Here is a 20681-nt window from a genome sequence, read left to right on the forward strand (position 1 = left end):
AATTATGATTATTATGAAAATTGAATATACCATCCCTGGTAAAACTAGCTTACTAGAGTTTGCTCTGTTTATAAAATTCATTATATCTTGTAAACGAAGACGGATGGGACATATATTTATATGACGTTTCTCCATTATTTTTAGGCGTGCGATCAGCTCTCGAAGTGGGTCCCACAAGTTACGAAAACACCCTGTATATATACGTATAATATAAGGGAAGAGAAACGAGGAAAGGTAGGGCAGAATAAAAAAACCGCGAGGACGAGTGCACCTTCGCCGGTCCGTCAATTGTTTTTTGAAAGTAACATACTCGCTGTACTTTGTAACTAAACGACGGTTTAAATAATTAACATTGGACGCGCGCGGCCGCGCTCGTCGCGTTAGACTTACTCGAGGATAAAGTATAATATAATATAATTGAGAAGATGAAGAGAAGGAAGGAAAGGAAACGACGCTTATTGTATCTGTATAATACAGCGTGCACGTACGTAGTGATAATCCATTTTTCTCCATCTTTCGAACGAAAACGAAATCACCGCAGATAAACACACGGTACACGTTATAGCCTTGTAATTTACTGGCGGGACGATGACGTTTCCGAGACGTTTTTTGTACCTTAGGATTTTAGATTCCATTCGCTGAATTATTCGCTGCGTTAAAAGGAAAGAAACTGATCAAAACTGTCGAAAGAAGAAGAAGAAGATCGTTTCGGCTCGGGCACAAAAGGAGAGAGGCGCGACTGGCACGTATTGCCCTCGCGACTCGAGGTATCGTACCGAGAATCGATCGAGCGATTCGTTCGTCGAAGCAAATGGAAGAGAGAAAGAGAGAGAGAGGGAGAGAGAGAGAGATCGATTTGCTCGCTCGAACGAACAACGCGCGATCGTTAGCCCGAGACGAAACATGTTTTTAACCCTTTGCCCTCGAAAACTTTTTCCCCCATGTACCAACAATTTATTTACATTGAAGCGTCGCATCGAATAAAATGACGTAGCATTGGTAATAATCATTCAAATGGTATTCAACGCGAGATTTCGTTGATTTTTACTAACACGTTGAGATCGTTTAAATCTAAAGCAGTCATCAGCGCGTGCATTGCGAGTTTGCTGGAACAAATATAATGTATGCAAAAGTATAATGATATATACAATTTCAACTCTTTGCACTCCTTTGTCGAGTGTGATCTCGACGTCAGAAACTCTCACGTCAAGTCACGCTCGATATTTTTAAATTGATTAAAAGCTATCGTTTCGAGTGCAAAGGGGCTGATCTCTGGAAGAATTTAACATCCTCCGCTATTTCTCAAACTTTTGTAAGAAGCCACACGTGAATTATTTTTCAACGAATGTCGATTGAAATTTGTGAAATTCTTTCTGTTCTTCTTACGTCCTAGCTTATAGCTTTCACTCTCTGTTCAGATATTATACTATTGTGTATCGCATCGTGCAACCAGATATACACGTTTGTTATAGTTTATCAGCAAATTAAGTAAAAAAAAGTTCGAAAACTTCTTGGTTAGATTTAAGCACCGTGTCCCCTAAGAAGGGACAGTCGAGTGCAAAGGGTTAACAGGATTCGCGGGAATTGACAACAACACCCTAACGCTTGTTGACGATTTTCCAGAGTTCACGCACGCTGTGTCGTCGTTGTTCCACGTTCTGTACCGAGTTCTCGCCGATGTATCGCTGGTGTACTGCCTGTTATCGTGCCTAAGCACAACATCCAAGATCGTTTTCAAGTTGATTAGAAACCGACGACGTCCCCTTCCCCCCTCGCTGCGCGAAATTGCGAATCGCGAAAGGAACGATCGCCGATCTCGGAAGCCACGTCGCAGATATCTCACGCCCTCGATCCTGGTAAATAAGATTCTCCGCGCCGAGAAGATTCGCGTTCGACGCTCGTAATTGTAGCCTCCAGTAATTCCCACGAACATTTTTTACACTGTAAAAATTGAAGTTGTAGCTCAGATATGTCTGACCGAGCGGTATTTCAAATTACTGCGTTTTGGAAAATTCTAGCTGTCTGCGCCAAAAAGCCAGCTAAATTGATGGTGGATTTTTGCAAAAGAACAGGACCAAGTACATTCCAGTCGTATATATTTCGAAATAGCTCGACAACAGACGTATCGAAGTTAATCCTTTTATTCGAGAGAACCTTGAGATTCGAGAAAATCCTCTTAACTGCTTGCACTGTAATTTAATGTGCGATGCGCCACGGTCAAAAAATCGTTCATGCTCCGACATACGGAACTATAGCGTGACACTAATGACACTACGTTTATTATTATTAAAATTTATAAAATTTGATTAATGTCCATAAATATATGTATATATATATATATACATTTTTTTGCACGTACAGACATTATAATTGAACGTATCACAACAAAAAGAAAATTGTAGCTTCTGAGATATATAAAAACATTCGCCACGAGTTACAATGCAAGGTTAAGCGATAAAACCAAAAATAACGAAATCACAATCTAAACGCTGGAAACTATGAAAAGTTGCAAATATAAATCTGCCCTCGTTGTAAAAGAAAGTTGAAGGATAATTTAGGATAGAGGGAATCCGGGCTACACACGAATCGCAAGGGAAACCCATATTTGCATATTTGAACGTCGTCGCGATTATTTTCACCTCGAGTCCAGGCAGATCGACAAGAACGAGGAAGGTTCACTTCCCTTCGATTCGTTCGCTCTCGCGCGATAGTCTCGCGGCCGCCAGGAGAGGACGGTGCCAAAGAATTAAACGCGCGTAGACTTATTTATCGTTTCGTTAATAGATTGTAAGATCGTGATTCTGTTCGAACGAGCGAAACGAGTAACGATCCCCTTGACCAATCGGGTCCAATATACTTGTACAAATCGTCCTCCTCCCTTCTCCTAGATCCGAAACAGCGAAGCACGTCAATTTTCGCGCGCCCCCCTTCGCAACTGTTTAACGCTCTCGTAAGTCGCGCAAAGTACTTAAACGTCGTGGTGCGATCGTGACTGGTGGAAACGTCACGACGAAAGTCGAACGTGAATGGAAGAATGACTTTGGCGAGAAAACGAGCTCTCTACGCCTGCGTAGAATAGAAGAGAACGAAAGAATGTAGTAGGAATCCATCTGGTTCATCCAGCCGAGATAGATCTCCTCGACATTGGAACGAATTCGCGGGGCTAGGTTGGCTAGGTTTGTTTCGTTGAGAATTCCCAGAGTCTAACGGGGAGCCGCTAGCTAGAAGCTTGATAGAACGTTCAGAATTTCCGGCCTCGAGGAGCCGAAACCGAAGAAATACGGAGACGAAATCGAGGGCGATGAAAACGACAGACAGCTCGACAGACGCGTTTTTTTCGAATCGTTTCCGTTTGTACCGGCGTTCGAGTTGTTATTCGTCCTGCGTGACTCGTCCCGGCCATCTTCTCTCTGTCTTCTCGCTCTCTCCTTCATTTCCTCTCCGCATGTATTTTCTTCTCTCTCAGCGTGTACGAGCGCGCACGAGTTGAAACCGCGGAGGATAATAAAAATCGGCGCACGATCGCACTCCTTGCTCTTTCTCTCTCTCTCTCTCTCTCTCTCTCTTTTTCCTTCTCTGACTGTTTCTCTTCTTCCTTTCTTTTTCTCTCTCTCTCTCTCTCTCTCTCTCATACACATATGTATACACGCACGCTCTTTCCGCGCTGAAAGGGAAAGAGAACATTCGAGAGGATTAACGCGTTGATTTATCGCTGTAAGATAAGAAAGGGGACGCGTTCGTCGCGACTGGCGCGCTGGCAGGAAGTTGGCAGGACGACGAGAAAACCAAAGGAGAGAAATAAAGTGCACGCACGGAGCGTATGCGTGAGTATGTGTGTGCATGTGTATGTGTATGTGTGTGTGTATGGTGTGTGGAGGCCACATCTGCAAGGGAAAAAACTCTCTGATCGATCGTCGCGTCGAGCGCGCATTTTTCTTTTCTTTTTTCTTTTTCTTTTTTTTTTTTTTTTTTCCTTAGGGAAAAGGGAAAGGGGAAACGGAAAGAAGTAAGCATTGTAATATTTGTATATAGCCATGTTACCGTGGTAAAGAAAATTACCTTATATTATTATAAATATTACGCATATATACATATACACATATACGTGTACATATATGTTTATATATATACATACATACATAGATGATGCGCGCGCGCGCGTGTGTATGTATGTACGTATATGCATATTTAAGTCTGTAATGCCGTTACGTTGTTGTACCATATTATTGTGAACACCATTTCTCAGACATCGATTTTTTTAAAATAAAACGAAAGTCTCTATCGACATACGCACTAACGAGTACTACCAAGAGGCAGAGTATATCCGTCGACATAACGAAGGAACAAAATCACCGACGAGCAACAAATAAACAAATCCAAATCGGTTTCTCATTTCCAAGTGACAGTTAACGATCGATCGGCCGCGGCTTTCTCGCCCCGTCTCCTCTGCAACTCGTCTCTGGCCCTTCCGTTCCGCCATTTTGTTGTCGCGTCACGTCGACTTTCCGGCGATCGCTCGCAAAACGCACCTGGGAAGAAACGTCAATTTCAAATAGCTCGCGGTTTATCGATTCCCCCACCGCCGGCTTTTCGACGACAACGAGACGGAATCGATGGAAGGGCCGGACGATTTTTGTAACATTTCGCAAACGTGAAATTTCGTCAGGCTCGACGTTTTGTCTTTCAGTCGATCGAACAGCGCGAGGTCAGTCTGCGGAGATCAAGAGACGCCCGGGCGTCGCGTTGAAATTCGCTGGCGAACGAATCGAGTTTTTAACGACAGACAGATTGTCCATTAACTCTTTAACAGCACGATTAACGATCGAGAGAAATTATATTCGATAAAATAAGTATAGATTTCAAGGACCAACGTTCTCACCACTTTCTCTCTCTCTCTCTCTTTGAAACACTGTTCATCGACGCTTGGTTGGTTGCCAAATTACTTTCCAAAAAATCGCTCTCACTTTGACACCCGAGTATATAGTGTCACGTGCAAAGAGTTAATGGAATTTCGAGCCTACTTTTTTAAACGATTCGCAGAACGATGCGACACACTATTTTCTCTCCGTGATGTTGAAGAAAGAAGCGAAACGGAACTCGTTCGCGCGAATTTGATCGCGATCCGATCTCGATCAAGAGACCCCGGACACGCGCGCGCGACCTTTCGACTCGATGGAGGAACTCTGCGAAAGTCGCCAAGACACGGCGGACGTCGGCGCGATGCACGTAACGAAAACGAGAACGAAAACGGAGAAAAGAAAAAAAAAAATTAAAAAAAAGAAAAAAACAGAAACGAGAAAAACGAGAAAAAAAAAAAAAAAAAAAAGAACACGTTCAAACATTTCTCACACGACACCGTGGTCCTTTCTGCCCGTCGATGTGTAAATAATTGTTTCATATTGTTGTAAAGTAGAACGACGATTGAGGAGAGATGGATGGTACAATTTGGTCGGAGACGTCGGCACTCGATTGCCGAGAGTTTCAAAGTCAAAGTCTCCCCCCGTAATGTAAGCGCACAAAAAAAGAAGGTTAACGATCTATGTGTCTTCTTCGTGTTTAATCGTATCTTTGTTATTAAATCTTGAACGTCTTACGAATGGCTGTCTCTGATACTTTGCCTGGGCAAAAACCTCTTTCTTTCCCTCTAGTGGCGTCGCCATCATCGAACCGTACGGATCATCCAGGTAATTAACGTTCCTGACGTGCAAATTTCAAAAGTTTTTTTTCATTTTATAGAAACACCTGGTCGCTTGAAGTATCCTTTTTCTTCGGTTTTTTTTTTTTTTTTTCTTCCACGGAGGTCTGAACAACATCGACTCGCTGTACTAACTCGGATCGACGAAGATAAGAAAGATCTCTGTAACGAACGTCAAACTGGAGGTTTCCAGAGCTTAAATAAAAAAAAAAACAATGAGAGAAAGATCGAAGATGCAAGAGCATGAGTAGTTGGCTCGTCGTTTAGGATTAAAAGAAAAGGTGTTTGAGAGACCGAAAGGAATCACGTCGCCGATTACGAAAACCAACGATATTTTTCTACCAACGATTAATAATTGCTCCTCTTATTAAATTTCTCCTTTTAAATACCAAATATTTAACTGTATTCTACGTGCATACATACGTGTGAGCCTATAGCTAATTAATCTAGCAATCGGTCGCTTACTGATATTGCTTCTGATATTGTTTACTATGGGCCAATATCGACGAGAGATAACCGACACGGAATTTCACGTCATCTTTTAATCAAACATCTAGGTCCTCGAGGTCGGAGATCGAAGGACTCGCTTGATTCTCTTGAACCTAGCCAACTCCATTCCAGGATCTCCGTTCAAACCGCCGAAAGCTTCCCCGTACTCTGTCGCCAGTGGTCCCAGCACCGCTTTTTCGTCCTCGCCCGACTGTCGGTCGAAAAAACCTTTTTTTAACTTAATTATTCTCTTCTTATAATTACGATTAACTCTCTTTTGAACCTCTCGCGCTGGAATGACGCACCACAGACGGCGAGAATTTTTTGTTCACAAAATTGCAATATTTTTCTCAGTGTTGAGTATATTTAAGTGAAACAGAATTGGCAGAAACAAATAACAAATTTATTACTTCTCAATAATTTCTATCCAGTGATGTCGTACCGACGAGTTCAAAAAGAAAGCGACGAATTGTATACGGTTTAGGTCACTCGTTATGGTCCGCAATTATTTGCCAACGCGAGTTAACCTCGCTTTTTGTTCCAAAATTGTAATATTTCCTCAGTTTTAAATATATTTAAGTAAAAACAAATAATAAGTTTATTACTTCTCAATAATTTCTATCCAGTGATGTCGTGCCGACGAGTTCAAAAAGAAAGCGACGAATTGTATACGGTTTAGGTCACTCGTTATGGTCCGCAATTATTTGCCAATCTCACTTTTTGTTCCAAAATTGTAATATTTTCTTTCAGTTTTAAAAATATTTAAGTAAAACAACTAATAAATTTATTACTTCTCAATAATTTTTATCCAGTGATGTCGTACTGACGAGTTCAAAAAGAAAGCGACGAATTGTATACGGTTTAGGTCACTCGTTATGGTCCGCAATTATTTGCCAACGCGAGTTAACCTCACTTTTTGTTCCAAAATTGTAATATTTCCTCAGTTTTAAATATATTTAAGTAAAACAAATAATAAATTTATTGCTTCTCAATAATTTTTATCCAGTGATGTCGTACCGACGAGTTTAAACAGAAAGCGACGAATTGTTGTGCACGGTATGGGTCACTCGTTATGGTCCGCAATAATTTGCCAACCTCACTTTTTGTTCCAAAATTGTAATATTTTCTCAGTTTTAAATATATTTAAGTAAAACAAATAATAAGTTTATTACTTCTCAATAATTTTTATCCAGTGATGTCGTACCGACGAGTTCAAAAAGAAAGCGACAAATTGTTGTGTACGATTTGGGTCACTCGTTATGGTCCGCAATCAGTTGCCAGCGCAACGTGGTTAATTCGTGGTTAACTAACGCTAACCTGCTAACCGTGAAGACGAGCCTAGATAGACCTCGTCGCCTCGATGATAATCTCTTTATCTCAAAAATATGGCGATAAAACGACGAAGGTTTCAAGGGACAACCCGGCCGGCAGGTTAATCGTAAATTAATTCTCATGGTTTCACCTTATCAGCGCCGAGTGCCTCGCTCAGCTTCGAATCCAACGAAAGATCAGCTGGCAGACTGTCTTCCAACTTCCTTCCTTCGGAGTTCCTCGATCTTCTTCGTCTCCTCTTCTTCTTCCTATCGGTCGTCACCAGAAACGCCTGTCGCGCGCGTTTCCTCGGTACCTCGTCTGCTGCTCGCGACTCCGACTTCGTCGTCGATCGTTTCCTCATCGAGGTCGAGATTTCCGACTCTCGAACCGTGTTGTCGTGCCTCTTGCTCCTTTTTGTCGATCGCTTCGCGGCGTTGTCGCGAGCCTGCGACTTGTCGGCACTCTTGGACGCGTCCTGGCCAACCAGCGACGCCTCATGCTCGTCGTCTTCCTTCTCCAATTCGCGCAACTCGTCGAACCTCGCGTTATTCTCCTCGATCTCTCTTAGACGCTGGCTCTCCTCGATCTCACGTTTGATCTGCTCCTTGATCGAGTCGATCTTCCGCTGAATCTGCTCTTCCACTCGTTTCTGATAGTCCTCGTCCGCGTTCCTCGAGTTCTCCGCTTCGACAACTTTCGACTTCCTGGGGATTCCCTCGAGAATCGTCGAGGGATCGAGCATCAAATCGTTGAGCGCTTTGCCGGATAAATCGGTTTCCTGCGTTCTCACGTCCGTTACGATCTCTGAACGCGGGCCCTGAATTTTCACAGTCTCGCCAATCGGTTTCGAATCGAACTGCTGCCTCGAGCAGTTCTCGCTCTTCTCGACGGCGTCTCTCTTCTTCGACTGATCGTTAGAATCCTTGCCTGATGCCTCGGCTGCTTTGTTGCCGTTGTCGGATCTTTTTCGATCGCTGGACGAGTCGCCAGAGGCCCCGGGATCTTCCGATTTTTCCTCTGACTCTCCCTTCGAATTCTCGTGTTCTCTCTTCACTCGAACATCACCGTGCACCTTTCTCCTTTGAGTTTCTTCCTCCTGGCTCAACGAATTTCCTTCCAGAGCTGCGGTGTCTTCCGCAGCTCCGGCAGCGTCGTCCTCCACCTCTTCGTAGTCTTCAGCACCGGAGATTCCTCTCTTCACTACGTCCTTCGACTCGAGGTCGTCGTACAGGTTCGATCTTTCCTCCTCGTCGATGAATGCCGCGGAATCCTCGCTCGCGCGGAGATCGTTGCCCTTGTATCTTGGTGAGTATAGTTGTATTGATTAAACATTGATTTTAAAAGGCAAACGTTGAAATTTTAATTGTAAAATGTAACAATGTTATTTTAAGAGATTTTGTAATCTGCTCTGTTTGCCAGACGCCGCTGGTGCTACAATCGATTAACGACGATACGTTTAACCTTTTTAATTTGCCAAAAATGCGAGATATCCACATTGTTAACTCGTTATGCCCACAGTAAATCCGAGACGATAAAATAAAATTGCAATTTACGCGATTATTAAACGACAGAGATCTCAAAGCACACTTGAAGTTTATATAAAGCAATTATTTTAAATAAAAATTTCACTTTCGTTCGACTATGCGATGCTCATAATTTAATTTTAGTCAAATTCGACGTATTAATTAACAATTGATTATTGGTTAATTCTGTTCATCGATTGATCGACTTTTCGATTAATTTGGTTTAATTAGTGATCGATGATTAATTTCATTTATCGATTAGAGCCGATTTTTCGTCGATCGATGCAGAAACGTTAACCCTTCTCAGTCGAAGAGAATGCTCGTTTTCAGTGCAATAAAAAAAAATTTGTTGACCTTGAGACTCAATTTTTACATAAAAATTGTTGACGTGCATCTCCATCCAAAATTAAAAGTGCAAAACTCATCTATGACAGCCACGGACAAACTTTTCTTTCCACCCTCTATATACAAATTTATTCAAAAATAAATAACAAAAGAAATATAAAAGAAACCTGACAAATAAATAAATAAATAAAAAAACTCGCACGTGTTATAATGTTCATTAAATCAAACAAGCCCAAGGGTTCCTGAATGCCAGCTCAAACTAAACTCAAATTAAAAATTTTAATCAACTGTACTGCACGCGCGCGCGCAAGAACCTGGTCTTTTTGTTCCTCGAAGAGGAATCGTCCTCAGCTTCGTCCGTGTACTCTGATTTCTCCCGATCAACAGAGACCCCGTAATCTTTGTCTGGCAGCTTCGGAAGATCCTTGGAGGAGCGACCGATTCTTGAAGAGTGGCTTTTGCCTTCATCTCTGTCAGAAACCGAGCGTTTCTCGTTCCTCGTAGCTTCTTCTCGTTGGTTCGAGCTTCTCGGATTGCTGGATCGTCTTTTGACCGCACTGTCGCGTTTCATCCTTACCCGTTTGTCACCGTCTTCGTGCTTTTCACTCCGGACGTTGCGTTTGAAATTAGTTACGTCGTCTCTCTGTTCGCTGGATCCTCGAAAGATTCGCTCGATCGACGGATCCAGCTTGCCGTTTCGGTTCTCGATCACGTGACCGTTCGCCACCGCGTTGCTGGTGTAGTTAGATCGAGATTCAACGAATGAAATAAATATTAATTAGGTGATTCTATAACTTAAAGTGTTATATATTATAATGCAATATTTAATAAATATATATTATGTATTAAAATATTATGAATTAAATTATTATGATATAATATTTAATAAATGTGTTATACAATATATAATAAATATTATATATTGTATATTAAGATATCATAAATTAAATTATTATAATATAATGTAATATTTAATAAATATGTTATAATGTAATATAATATTTAATAAATATGTTATACAATATATAATGAATATTATATATTATATATAATAAAATATAAATTAAATTATAATATATATTATAACATAATATTTATTAATAAAATATTATAAACATTATTTTTATACTTAAAATATTAAATACTGAATCATAGATTCTAATAGATGGTTAATTATCTATCTAAAATATTAATTAAACTGTAAATTCTTTCATTTTTATTAAATAATTCTGCCGTGTAAAGTTCCGCGAATAGACAAAAAATTGCGGACCGATGAAGAAGAAGGATGTGCAAAGTATCACAGGCCATGTACCTGGGTGTGTTTTTGACAAACTCCGGACAGCAGCGAGGAACGAACAATTGGAGGAGTATCGATAGGACGAAAACGTTGGCGCAGTTTCGCTGGTATGGCCGGGTCATGGTGTTGCGAAAGGTGCATCGTAGTAGTAGATTTCTACGAGTAATCGGACGTACGAGCTACTTTCATATTTTTACTGATTTGAGTGAGATATATTGGACGACGTTGGCGCTGCGTGAATGTGGAGCAACGTTGGATCGAGTTGGATCGAGAGGCTGCTTGATTTTGTTACGATCGACGTTGCCACGTAGTCATGGTAATATACAGGGCGATCCAAAACTCACGTCCTGCTAGAATGAATCCGTAGGTTTTCTTATTATATATTTAGTTCAACATTTGAGAGAAATGATTTTTAAAACATATGTTGAACTTAAATCTAATTTAAAATTAACAAAAATTATATCTCTTGACGTTTTATTGAAAAAAAAAAAAAAAGAAATAGGTGGGAAGAAAATAATACAAGTAATATAAAAAATTTTTCTCTGCAGTTGTATCTTGTATTTAGACAGAGTATAAAATATTCTATTCATATTCTATTATCTTCTATGATCTTTTTTCTCTATTCTCTATTATTTTTAATAATAAGTTATACAAAAATAACACAAGAAACTGCAAAAAGTGTCGTCGCGCGAATTTTTATATCTCTTGTTATTGTTATTTGTATTGTAAAATTTATTATTTGGAAATTGCACACGTTACATTTCGTATGTGTATGGTGAGCTATTTGCATAAACAAATTTTGTTGACACATCAATTGTTCGCACCAATTTTAAGTGTTCTTTATTCTTTGACTGTATATTCACACGTTCATATTCAAAGTGGCGAAAGCAGGGTTTAGCGAAAAATGTAAATTACGATACAGAAAATAATTTCTTTATTACGAATTAGACACAACGACACACGCGTATGTACATAAAAACTATGTTCACCGGATACAAATATTTTTATAGAAACATTGCTCTCTAGCCTCGACGAATGATGCCTTGGTGAATTGGATCACGCACGTATGTATCAGGGGTGCTCATATAGTAACGTCGTTTCTTTCAAATTCAATAGACTGCCATCTAGCGACGATAATTCAACTTACTGTAACATAACCTATTACACCTAGGTGTAACATAACCTATATACCTGTTAAATACATAACTGACATTTAATGTGTTTATTATTAACTTATATTGTTGATTAAAACTGTATCAAAACTGTTGAATGAAATAGAAATTTTCGCATCAAAATTTCGGTATCAAAAAACGTTGCTTACGAGTGTCCCTAATAATTATAGTGCGCGTCAACGTGCGATCAGTGCCACCGTGACCTTGCTTGCTTCTGTAAGTATCACGACAGACAAAATTCTTCCACTCGACGATATGTAAATCTAAGCATACATACTCGAGTTTTTCTTTTTTTTTCTTCTTCTTCTTTTTTTTGTCCTTCGAAATAAGATTAGTAACGAAACAGTTGAAATCTAATGTAAAGTTCCACGTCTCGTAATCTATCTGTCTAACAAGACGTGACGAAGAGCACACTGGGGAAACACGTGAGACAAGTTGTTTTCTTGATTTCTTATTATTCTTTCCCCGTGCTCTTCGAATAAAATAAAAAACGATACTCAAGTCCATGGAGCACCGGTTGTTCACATTTCTCGCGAACAGCTCTTGGTCTTTTTTTCTGGCGAAAGGAAAATCCTGTTTCTCGTGGCTCGAGTGCAGTAACGAGTGTGATACTACCTACGCGTTTAACCTACGTCTATCAGGCGATCTATTATCACTTAATTTTAAAAAGCAAAGGAATCGGAACCATCGTTTGAATTGAACACTGGCGAAAGGGAAGTCGAGAAGCAAACAACAACTCACAGGCGATGCGGCTCTCGAGGAGGGAAAATGCAAAACCAGGAAGTAATCGCAAAAATCGTTTTTATTCAATCGAGAACACATGATGTAAACGAATCGAAGTGAAAAGATAAGGAAACGGGAAACAATAGAGAGATAAAGAAAAAGACAGAGGTCGAATAATAGATGATAAGCTAATGATAGATAATGATAAGATAATAATAAAAATATATAATTTGTTCCGTAATGGGAACGAGCCGGAAATAATGCTACGACTCGTTTGTTTCGAACTTAATGTAAATCGCGGGGGTGCAAAGAACAAGAGGAGTGACGCGGTTGATCAGTGGATTGTGGATGTTTATGCGGACTTACACACACTTTTATGAAGATAATTTTCGTCGAAGGCATTAAAATAAAAATAAAAAAATAGGAGAGCTTTATAACACAACACAGTACCGAAGTACTATACGCAAAGTACCAGAAGCTTTTATTTATGCATTTTAATTTCTAAAAACACACGGTTCCGCATCCGTAGAATTTCTAACAAAAATCATAAATTTGGCAATTCTGATGTTAAACAAGAAATTTGAGCAAAATCAATTGACATAGTTGATATAGTTCATTTACAAATTTCGATTCAATGGCTGCAGTCGGCAACTACAATTTGCTGCAATCTTCGGATAAACATCCACAGTGCGTTCGTGTCAGCAAGATAGACAAATTAGAAGAATAAAAACTGAAGCTGAGAATCGAGAAGGGGCGACTTGCTACGCCGCCATTTTACTCTAAGTATCGGTCGAACCTGATCGCCTCGGCTCAGATTTCGGCCGTATCACGGATTTAAGCTCTAGTTATTGCTTTGTAATACACGTGGCTTAAGAGTGAAAACAAATCTTAACTCGATTTCTCGTCTGCATATTTCTCCCGCTCTTTAACGTTCGCTCTTCTCGTTATATCCTACTCGAGGATAAAAAATATATTGACGTCGTTACGGATATATGCATACGTGTGGGTAGGTATATTTATATAATGTGTATGTATATGTTTATACGCATACAAGTGTACTTTTATACATGTATGTATATGTGGTTCACACAGTCCCGTATCTCGTTATCCTTTTCGTCCCGACGAAACGAACACCCAGAGAGATTCTCCTAGGTGAAATAAATATCGAACGACACGAGTTCATCACAGCCCGCAATTTAGCTTAGACCTAATTTCGTTCGAGACGTCGTCCAACGAACTTTCGTGCTCGGTTCAGGATATAGACCTTAAAATTGATCAAGAATTTCTCGGAGTTACGCGTTTCCTTAATTACGTGTCCATATTTCTGCGTTACGTATCTACACTCTGCACTTTGTATTTTTATTCATCTTTCTCGAAATTCTAAATTAAGTCCAAATCTTCGACACCAACAGTGTACACTGTATCCAAAAGAGATTTTCCGCAGAATTTTTCTCGAAATTCTCAGATTAATAAATCCAAATCTTTGACGTAATTTAAACAGCGTACACTGTGTCCAAAAGAAAGCGCAAAATTTGTCGAAATTCTTAAATTAACGATTCCAAATCTTCGACCAATAGTTCATTGTATTTAAAGGAAAGCACAAAATTTCTGTGCTATGATTAACATAGTGTACTATAATTAACATAGTGTACTATAATTAATATAGTATACTATAATTAATATAGTGTACTATATCCAAAAGAAAGCGCAAAATTTATCGAAATTCTTAAATTAACGATTCCAAATCTTCGACCAATAGTTCACTGTATCCAAAAGAAAACGAAAAATTTCTGTGCTATAATTAACATAGTGTACTATAATTAATATAGTGTACTATGTTCAAAAGAGAGCGCAAAATTTATCGCAATTCTTAAATTAACGATTCCAAATCTTCGACCAATAATTTACTCTATTCAAAAGAAAGCGAAAAATTTCTGTACTAAAAATTAACATAGTGTACTATAATCAATGTAGTGTACTATATCCAAAAGAAAGCGCAAAGTTTGTCGAAATTCTTAAATTAACAATTCCAAATCTTCGACCAATAATTCACTCTATTCAAAAGAAAGCGAAAAATTTCTGTACTAAAAATTAACATAGTGTACTATAATTAATGTAGTGTACTATATCCAAAAGAAAGCGAAAGTTTCTGTACTATAATTGTGTACTATATCCAAAAGAAAGCGCAAAGTTTCTCGTCTCAAATTGACAAAACCAAAATCTCCGACCAGTAGCGTATTATATTCAAAAGAAGGCACAAAATTTCCTCCTTGAACTTACGATTCCAAATCTCCGACCAGCAGCATACACACATTACAAACAAAAGAAAAAGAAAAAAGAAATGTATTTTAAAGAAACCTCGCGAAAAGAAACGAAAAGAAACGTGAGTAAATATCTCGGGTAGTAGTTCCCTGTCCTCCATATTCCTAACCTCGACGCCGAAAGGGGAATAACTCGCATCAATTAGAAACGACGGGCATATAGAACTTGTGCTTGGGCGTGTCTCTGGTGTGCTTGAAAGGGGCTTGTTTCGCCTCGATGAGCGCCGCGGGACAAGGTCCCCTGTGCTTAGGCGCGTACTCCTTCTTGTACATGCTCGATGTGACGGTGCTTCCGTCGCCTAAGCTGATGTGCGACACGTTCGCCTGTCTCTGAACTCTCTCCACCCTCTGGCTGGCAAAGTTGCCATAGTTCTTCGCCTCGCTGTGCGAGTAGAACTTGCCGCCGACCGTCAGATTGTCATGCCGGACGATTCTCTGGGGGCGTTCGTAGGTCGACGATGCCCAAGGATTCCCACCCTCTTTGGCGCTGCGGTGCAGAGAGGTGAGGCTGCGCCGGTCGCTGCTCTGGCTCGAGTTGCTGATGTACTGGCCACTCTCCGCCAGATTCGAGATGCTCTTCTTCTGATCGGCGGCGGTGGATGAAATCGTGTGGAGCGCCTCCGTGGACGAGGTGGTTCTGCGTCTGTGGAGAACCGAGTTGGCAACGTCCGCCGACGACGACGAGATCACGTTCTTTCTGTGGTGGCTGGTTTTCGTCGGAGCAGCGTCGTGCACGTGCAACTTCTCCGTCGATTGTCCGGTGATCGCTTGCCTGAACTCGGCGCTGCTCGTCTGGCTGGAATTGTAGCGAGCTTGGCTGGATACGGTGCGCTCCTCGTGGTGATGCTGCTTGTGTCTCTGGGTCGCGCTCTGCCGAGACTCGATGTGCTGAGTGTTCACGTAGTCCCTTCTGCTCGTTTCCTGCTGGTGCTTTTCAATCTGCCGCGTTTGAGTCACGTTCTGCGATCTCGAGTGCCTCTCGCTCGAACGCGCCCTTTGTTGATGCTCGCTCGTTACGTACTGCTGATTCAAAGTGGTCAACGACTTTCCAGAGTCCGGCTGGTACTCCGTTGTCGCGCGCTGAACATTCTGAGCCGACGAGATCCTCTCCCCGGTCGTTTTCCTCGCGCTCGTGATCGTCGTCCCGTTCTCCAACGTCCTCGACTCGCCTCTTCTAGTCTCCGTCTCCATGCTGCTCATCTTGGCGGCCACCTCCTTGGCAGTGCGTTTGGTGAAGGTGTTGTAGTTCCTCTGAGTAGTCGTGGACATGGTAGAAACGTCGTCGCCCAACGTGATCGAGGACTCCATGTGGCGTCGGCGATTCACGGCTCTGCCAGTCGGTGAGTCTTCCTTCCTGGTCGGCGTGAACGTGTCTCTGGACGTCGTCTTCGTTTCCATGACGTCGGCGCTCACTCTCAAGTTGTCCTCGTGGCGCTTCGTCTCCGCCCGTTCCCCGCGCACCACCGTGTACGTGGATCTCTGCGAGGTGGCGTCCTGAAACTCGCCGCTCATCCTCAGATTGTCCTCACGACGAACCACCTCCGCTCTTTCGCCTCTCTTCGGCGCGAAATCGTCGCGCGGTCTTCCAACGAAATCGCCCTCCGGTCTCAGATTGTCCACGTGGCGAATCGGTGATCTACGCTCCACGGGGCCGACCGGCTTCTCCGGCGTTCTACGCTCGAACTCACCCTCCGGTTTCAGATTGTCCGGGTGTTTAATGGGCGAGCGTCTCTCGCCTGGTCCCAGAGAAGACATCCACGGCTTCTCGAACTCCCCCTCGGGACGAAGGTTGTCAGGATGCTTCTTGACGGGCGCGCGTTCGCCAACCACGCGCACGTAGTCGTCCTTCCTGCGCACGTCGATAAACTCCCCTTCGATCTTCAGATTGTCCTCGTGCCTGCGAACGCTCGCTCTCTCCACTTTCGTGATCTTCTGGTAATCGTCTCTGGACCTACGAACGTTCATCTCCCCCTCCATTCGCAGGTGATCCTCGTGTCGACGCACCTCCGCTCGTTCTCCGTTCACGTGCCTGTAATCGTCCTTGGACGACGGACTGACCTCCATCTCGCCCTCTGGCCTCAGATTATCCTGAGGCTTCCTCACCGGCGCTCGCTCGCCCCTCTTCGGCGTGAAATCGTCCTTCGGCACCACGTGCAAGTCGCCCTCGAGGTGGAGGTTGTCCTCGTGGCGAATCGGAGCGCGCCTCTCAGCCGGGCCGACCTTCTGAGGCGTTCGCTTGGCGAACTCGCCCTCGGGGTGCAGGTTATCCTTCGGCTTCCTCACGTCGGCTCGTTCGCCTTTAGTGGGCGCGTCTTGCCTCGGTCTTCCGGCGAATTCTCCTTCAGGATGCAGGTTGTCGGGATGTTTGATCGGCGTTCGTCTCTCCGCGGGGCCAACGGCCGACTTCTCCGGCCTCTCGAAGTCTCCTTCCGGCTTCAGGTTGTCTCGCGGCTTCTTAACCGGCGCTCTCTCGCCCTTGGTCGGCGCAGGAAGTTTCGGACGCTGAGCGAACTGGCCCTCGGGCTTCAGGTTGTCCGGATGTTTGATCGGTGATCTTCTCTCCGCCGGGCCAACGGGCGAAGTCTCCGGTCTTTCAAACTCTCCCTCCGGTCTCAGATTGTCCTCGTGCCTGACAATCTCGCTGCGCTCGCCGCGCGTCACGGTGTAGTCGTCTCGTCTTCGAACGTCGACGAACTCGCCCTCCATCCGTAGGTTGTCCTCACGGCGAACCACGTCCGCCCTTTCGATCTTGACGATCGTCTTGTAATCGTCTCTCGAACGACGCACGTCCATGTCGCCCTCCATTCTCAGGTTATCTCTGTGCACAACTATCTCCGTTCTCTCGCCCCTCGTCGGCTTGTAATCGTCCTTCGGCCTTCCGACGAACTCTCCTTCCGGCTTCAAGTTGTCGGGGTGCTTGATGGGAGTCCTCTTCTCGGCAGGTATCACCGGAGACCTCTCCGGCTTGGTGAACTCACCCTCCGGATACAAATTGCCCTGCGGCCTCTTAACGTCGGCTCGTTCCCCGCGTTTGGGCGCTTCCTCCTTCGGCCTTCCGACAAAGTCACCTTCAGGCTTCAAGTTGTCCGGATGCTTGATCGGTGTTCTCTTCTCGGCGGGGCCAAACGATTTCTTCTCCGGTCTCTCGAACGTGCCCTCTTGCTTCAGATTGTCCTTCGGCTTCTTCACGTCGGCTCTCTCGCCCCTGGTTGGCGCCTGCTCCTTCGGACGGCCGACAAACTCGCCCTCGGGCTTCAGATTGTCGTCGTGCTTTATCGGCGAACGTCTCTCCGCCGGGCCGACGGGTCTCTTCTCCGGCCTCTCGAACTCTCCCTCGGGTCTCAGGTTGTCCTCTGGTCTCCTCATCTCGGGCCTCTCCGCCTTCTTCGGCGAGTAGTCGTCCTTCGGCCGGGCCTCGAACGGACCCTCCGGCCTCAGATTGTCCGGATGTTTCACCACGTCCACGCGCTCCCCCCTCACCACCTTGAAGTCGTCACGCGTTCGGACATCGGTGAACTCGCCCTCCATGCGCAGGTTGTCCTCGTACCTCGTCACCTCGGCTCTCTCGCGGATCAAAAACTCCGCGTACTCGTCCCGCGATCTGTAAGTCTCCATGCTCCCCTCCATTCGCAGATTGTCGCTGCGTTTCACCACGTCCGCCCGTTCGCCGCGGACAACGACGAAATCGTCCTTGGGACGGCCCTCGAACGGTCCCTCGGGCTTCAGATTGTCCTCGGGTCTCCTCACGTCGGCGCGTTCGCCCCTCGTCGGCTTGTAATCGTCCTTCGGCCTTCCGACGAACTCTCCTTCCGGCTTCAAGTTGTCGGGGTGCTTGATGGGAGTCCTCTTCTCGGCAGGTATCACCGGAGACCTCTCCGGCTTGGTGAACTCACCCTCCGGATACAAATTGTCCTGCGGCCTCTTAACGTCGGCTCGTTCCCCGCGTTTGGGCGCTTCCTCCTTCGGCCTTCCGACAAAGTCACCTTCAGGCTTCAAGTTGTCCGGATGTTTGATCGGTGTTCTCTTCTCGGCGGGGCCCAACGGTTTCTTCTCCGGTCTCTCGAAAGCGCCCTCCGGCCTCAGATTGTCCTCCGGCCTCTTCACGTCGGCTCTCACCCCTCTCGTCGGCGCCTCCTCTCTCGGCCTTCCGACGAACTCTCCCTCGGGTCTCAGATTGTCCAAAGGTCTCTTGGCCACTGGTCTCTCGGCAGGCTTGAATTCCTCGGGCTGCGGCCGCTCGAAGTCACCCTCCGTGCGAAGATTATCCGGGTGTTTGATCGGCGTCCTCCTCTCGGCCGGGCCAACCGGTCTCTTCTCCGGAACCTCGAACTCTCCTTCCAGATACAAATTGTCTCTCGGCCTGCTCACGTCCGCTCTCTCGCCCTTTCGCGGCGCTTCCTCTTTCGGCCGACCGAAGAAGTCACCCTCCGGCTTCAAATTGTCCACAGGTTTCTTGACGATCGGCCTCTCGGCGGGCTTGAACTCGCCCGGTACCGGCCTCTCGAATTCTCCCTCTGGCTTCAAGTTGTCCGCGTGTCTGATTGGGCTCCTCCTCTCGCCGGGGCCGACTGGTATCTTCTCCGGCCTCTCGAACTCACCTTCCGGCTGCAGATTGTCCTTCGGTCTCTTTACTTCCGGCCTTTCTGCTCTCTTGGGAGAGTAGTCGTCCTTCGGTCGACCTTCGAACGGCCCCTCCGGCCGCAGGTTATCCGGATGCCTCACCACGTCCACCCTCTCGCCTCTCACCACTTTGAAATCGTCCCTCGTACGAGCGTCGACGAACTCCCCCTCCATCCGCAAATTGTCCTCGTACCTCGTCACGTCTGCTCTCTCGCGAATCAGGAACTCCGTGTATTCGTCGCGCGACCTGTAAGTCTCGATGTTGCCTTCCATTCGAAGGTTGTCGGCGCGTCTGACAACGTCCGCACGCTCGCCGCGAACGAACGGCTGGTAATCGTCCTTGGGACGGCCTTCGAACGGTCCCTCCGGTCTCAGATTGTCCTCGGGCTTCTTGACGACCGCTCTGTCGCCTTTGCCAGGCGTGAAATCGTCCTTGGGCCTGATGACGAGCTCACCCTCGGATCTGAGGTTGTCCGGATGTTTGATCGGTGTACGTCTCTCTGCCGGGCCAACCGCGGCCTTTTCCGGTACGTCGAATTCACCCTCTGGATACAGATTGTCCTGCGGCCTTCGAATCTCGGGACGTTCGGCGATCTTTGGTAAGAAATCGTCCTTTGGACGTCCCTCGAACGGTCCCTCTGGTCTCAGATTGTCTTCAGGTTTCTTTACATCGGCTCTGTCACCTCTGGTCGGTTTATAATCGTCCTTGGGACGTCCTTCGAACGGTCCTTCCGGTCTCAAATTATCTTGAGGCTTCCTCACTTCTGGTCTCTCCGCTGTTTTCGGTAAGAAATCGTCCTTTGGACGTCCCTCGAACGGTCCCTCTGGTCTCAGATTGTCTTCAGGCCTCTTCACATCGGCTCTTTCTCCTCTGGTTGGTGTGTAATCATCTTTAGGACGACCTTCGAACGGCCCTTCCGGTCTCAGATTATCCTGAGGTCTCTTCACTTCCGGACGTTCAGCGATCTTCGGTAAGAAATCGTCCTTTGGACGTCCCTCGAACGGTCCCTCTGGTCTCAGATTGTCTTCAGGTTTCTTTACATCGGCTCTGTCACCTCTAGTCGGTTTATAATCGTCCTTGGGACGTCCTTCGAACGGTCCTTCCGGTCTCAAATTATCTTGAGGCTTCCTCACTTCTGGTCTCTCCGCTGTTTTCGGTAAGAAATCGTCCTTTGGACGTCC

General features: G+C 44.8%; 2 protein-coding genes and 1 long non-coding RNA gene across 16 annotated transcripts in view; 1 reads left to right on the forward strand and 2 right to left on the reverse strand.

Annotated features, from left to right (window-relative positions):
* Positions 1 to 5984: 5984 nt before the first annotated feature.
* Positions 5985 to 11024, reverse strand: LOC122530973 (protein maph-9-like). The gene is made up of 4 exons (XM_043658422.1): positions 10679 to 11024; positions 9681 to 10100; positions 7647 to 8799; positions 5985 to 6395 (listed from the first exon to the last, which is right to left on the reverse strand). The coding sequence occupies exons 1-4, from the start codon at positions 10783 to 10785 to the stop codon at positions 6249 to 6251; spliced, it is 1827 nt and encodes a 608-aa protein (XP_043514357.1). The 5' UTR covers positions 10786 to 11024; the 3' UTR covers positions 5985 to 6248.
* A 2138-nt stretch (positions 11025 to 13162) lies between these two features.
* On the forward strand, positions 13163 to 14323 carry LOC122530995. The gene is made up of 2 exons (XR_006307166.1): positions 13163 to 14092; positions 14206 to 14323. It is a non-coding gene; the product is annotated as an uncharacterized LOC122530995 (long non-coding RNA).
* LOC122530983 (titin) overlaps positions 13559 to 20681 on the reverse strand; it is a 43606-nt gene continuing 36483 nt past the window's right edge. For 6 of the 14 annotated variants that reach the window (XM_043658462.1, XM_043658458.1, XM_043658453.1 and 3 more), the window contains one exon: positions 13559 to 20669. In XM_043658462.1, coding sequence (XP_043514397.1) covers positions 15018 to 20669 — 5652 coding nt within the window. In that variant the 3' untranslated portion in view covers positions 13559 to 15017. The other 8 variants (XM_043658460.1, XM_043658447.1, XM_043658452.1 and 5 more) reach the window with 5 other exon arrangements.

The sequence above is a fragment of the Frieseomelitta varia genome, unplaced genomic scaffold (genome assembly GCF_011392965.1).
Source record: "Frieseomelitta varia isolate USP_RPSP 00005682 unplaced genomic scaffold, Fvar_1.2 scaffold_370, whole genome shotgun sequence".
Classification (NCBI taxonomy): Eukaryota; Metazoa; Arthropoda; class Insecta; order Hymenoptera; family Apidae; genus Frieseomelitta; species Frieseomelitta varia.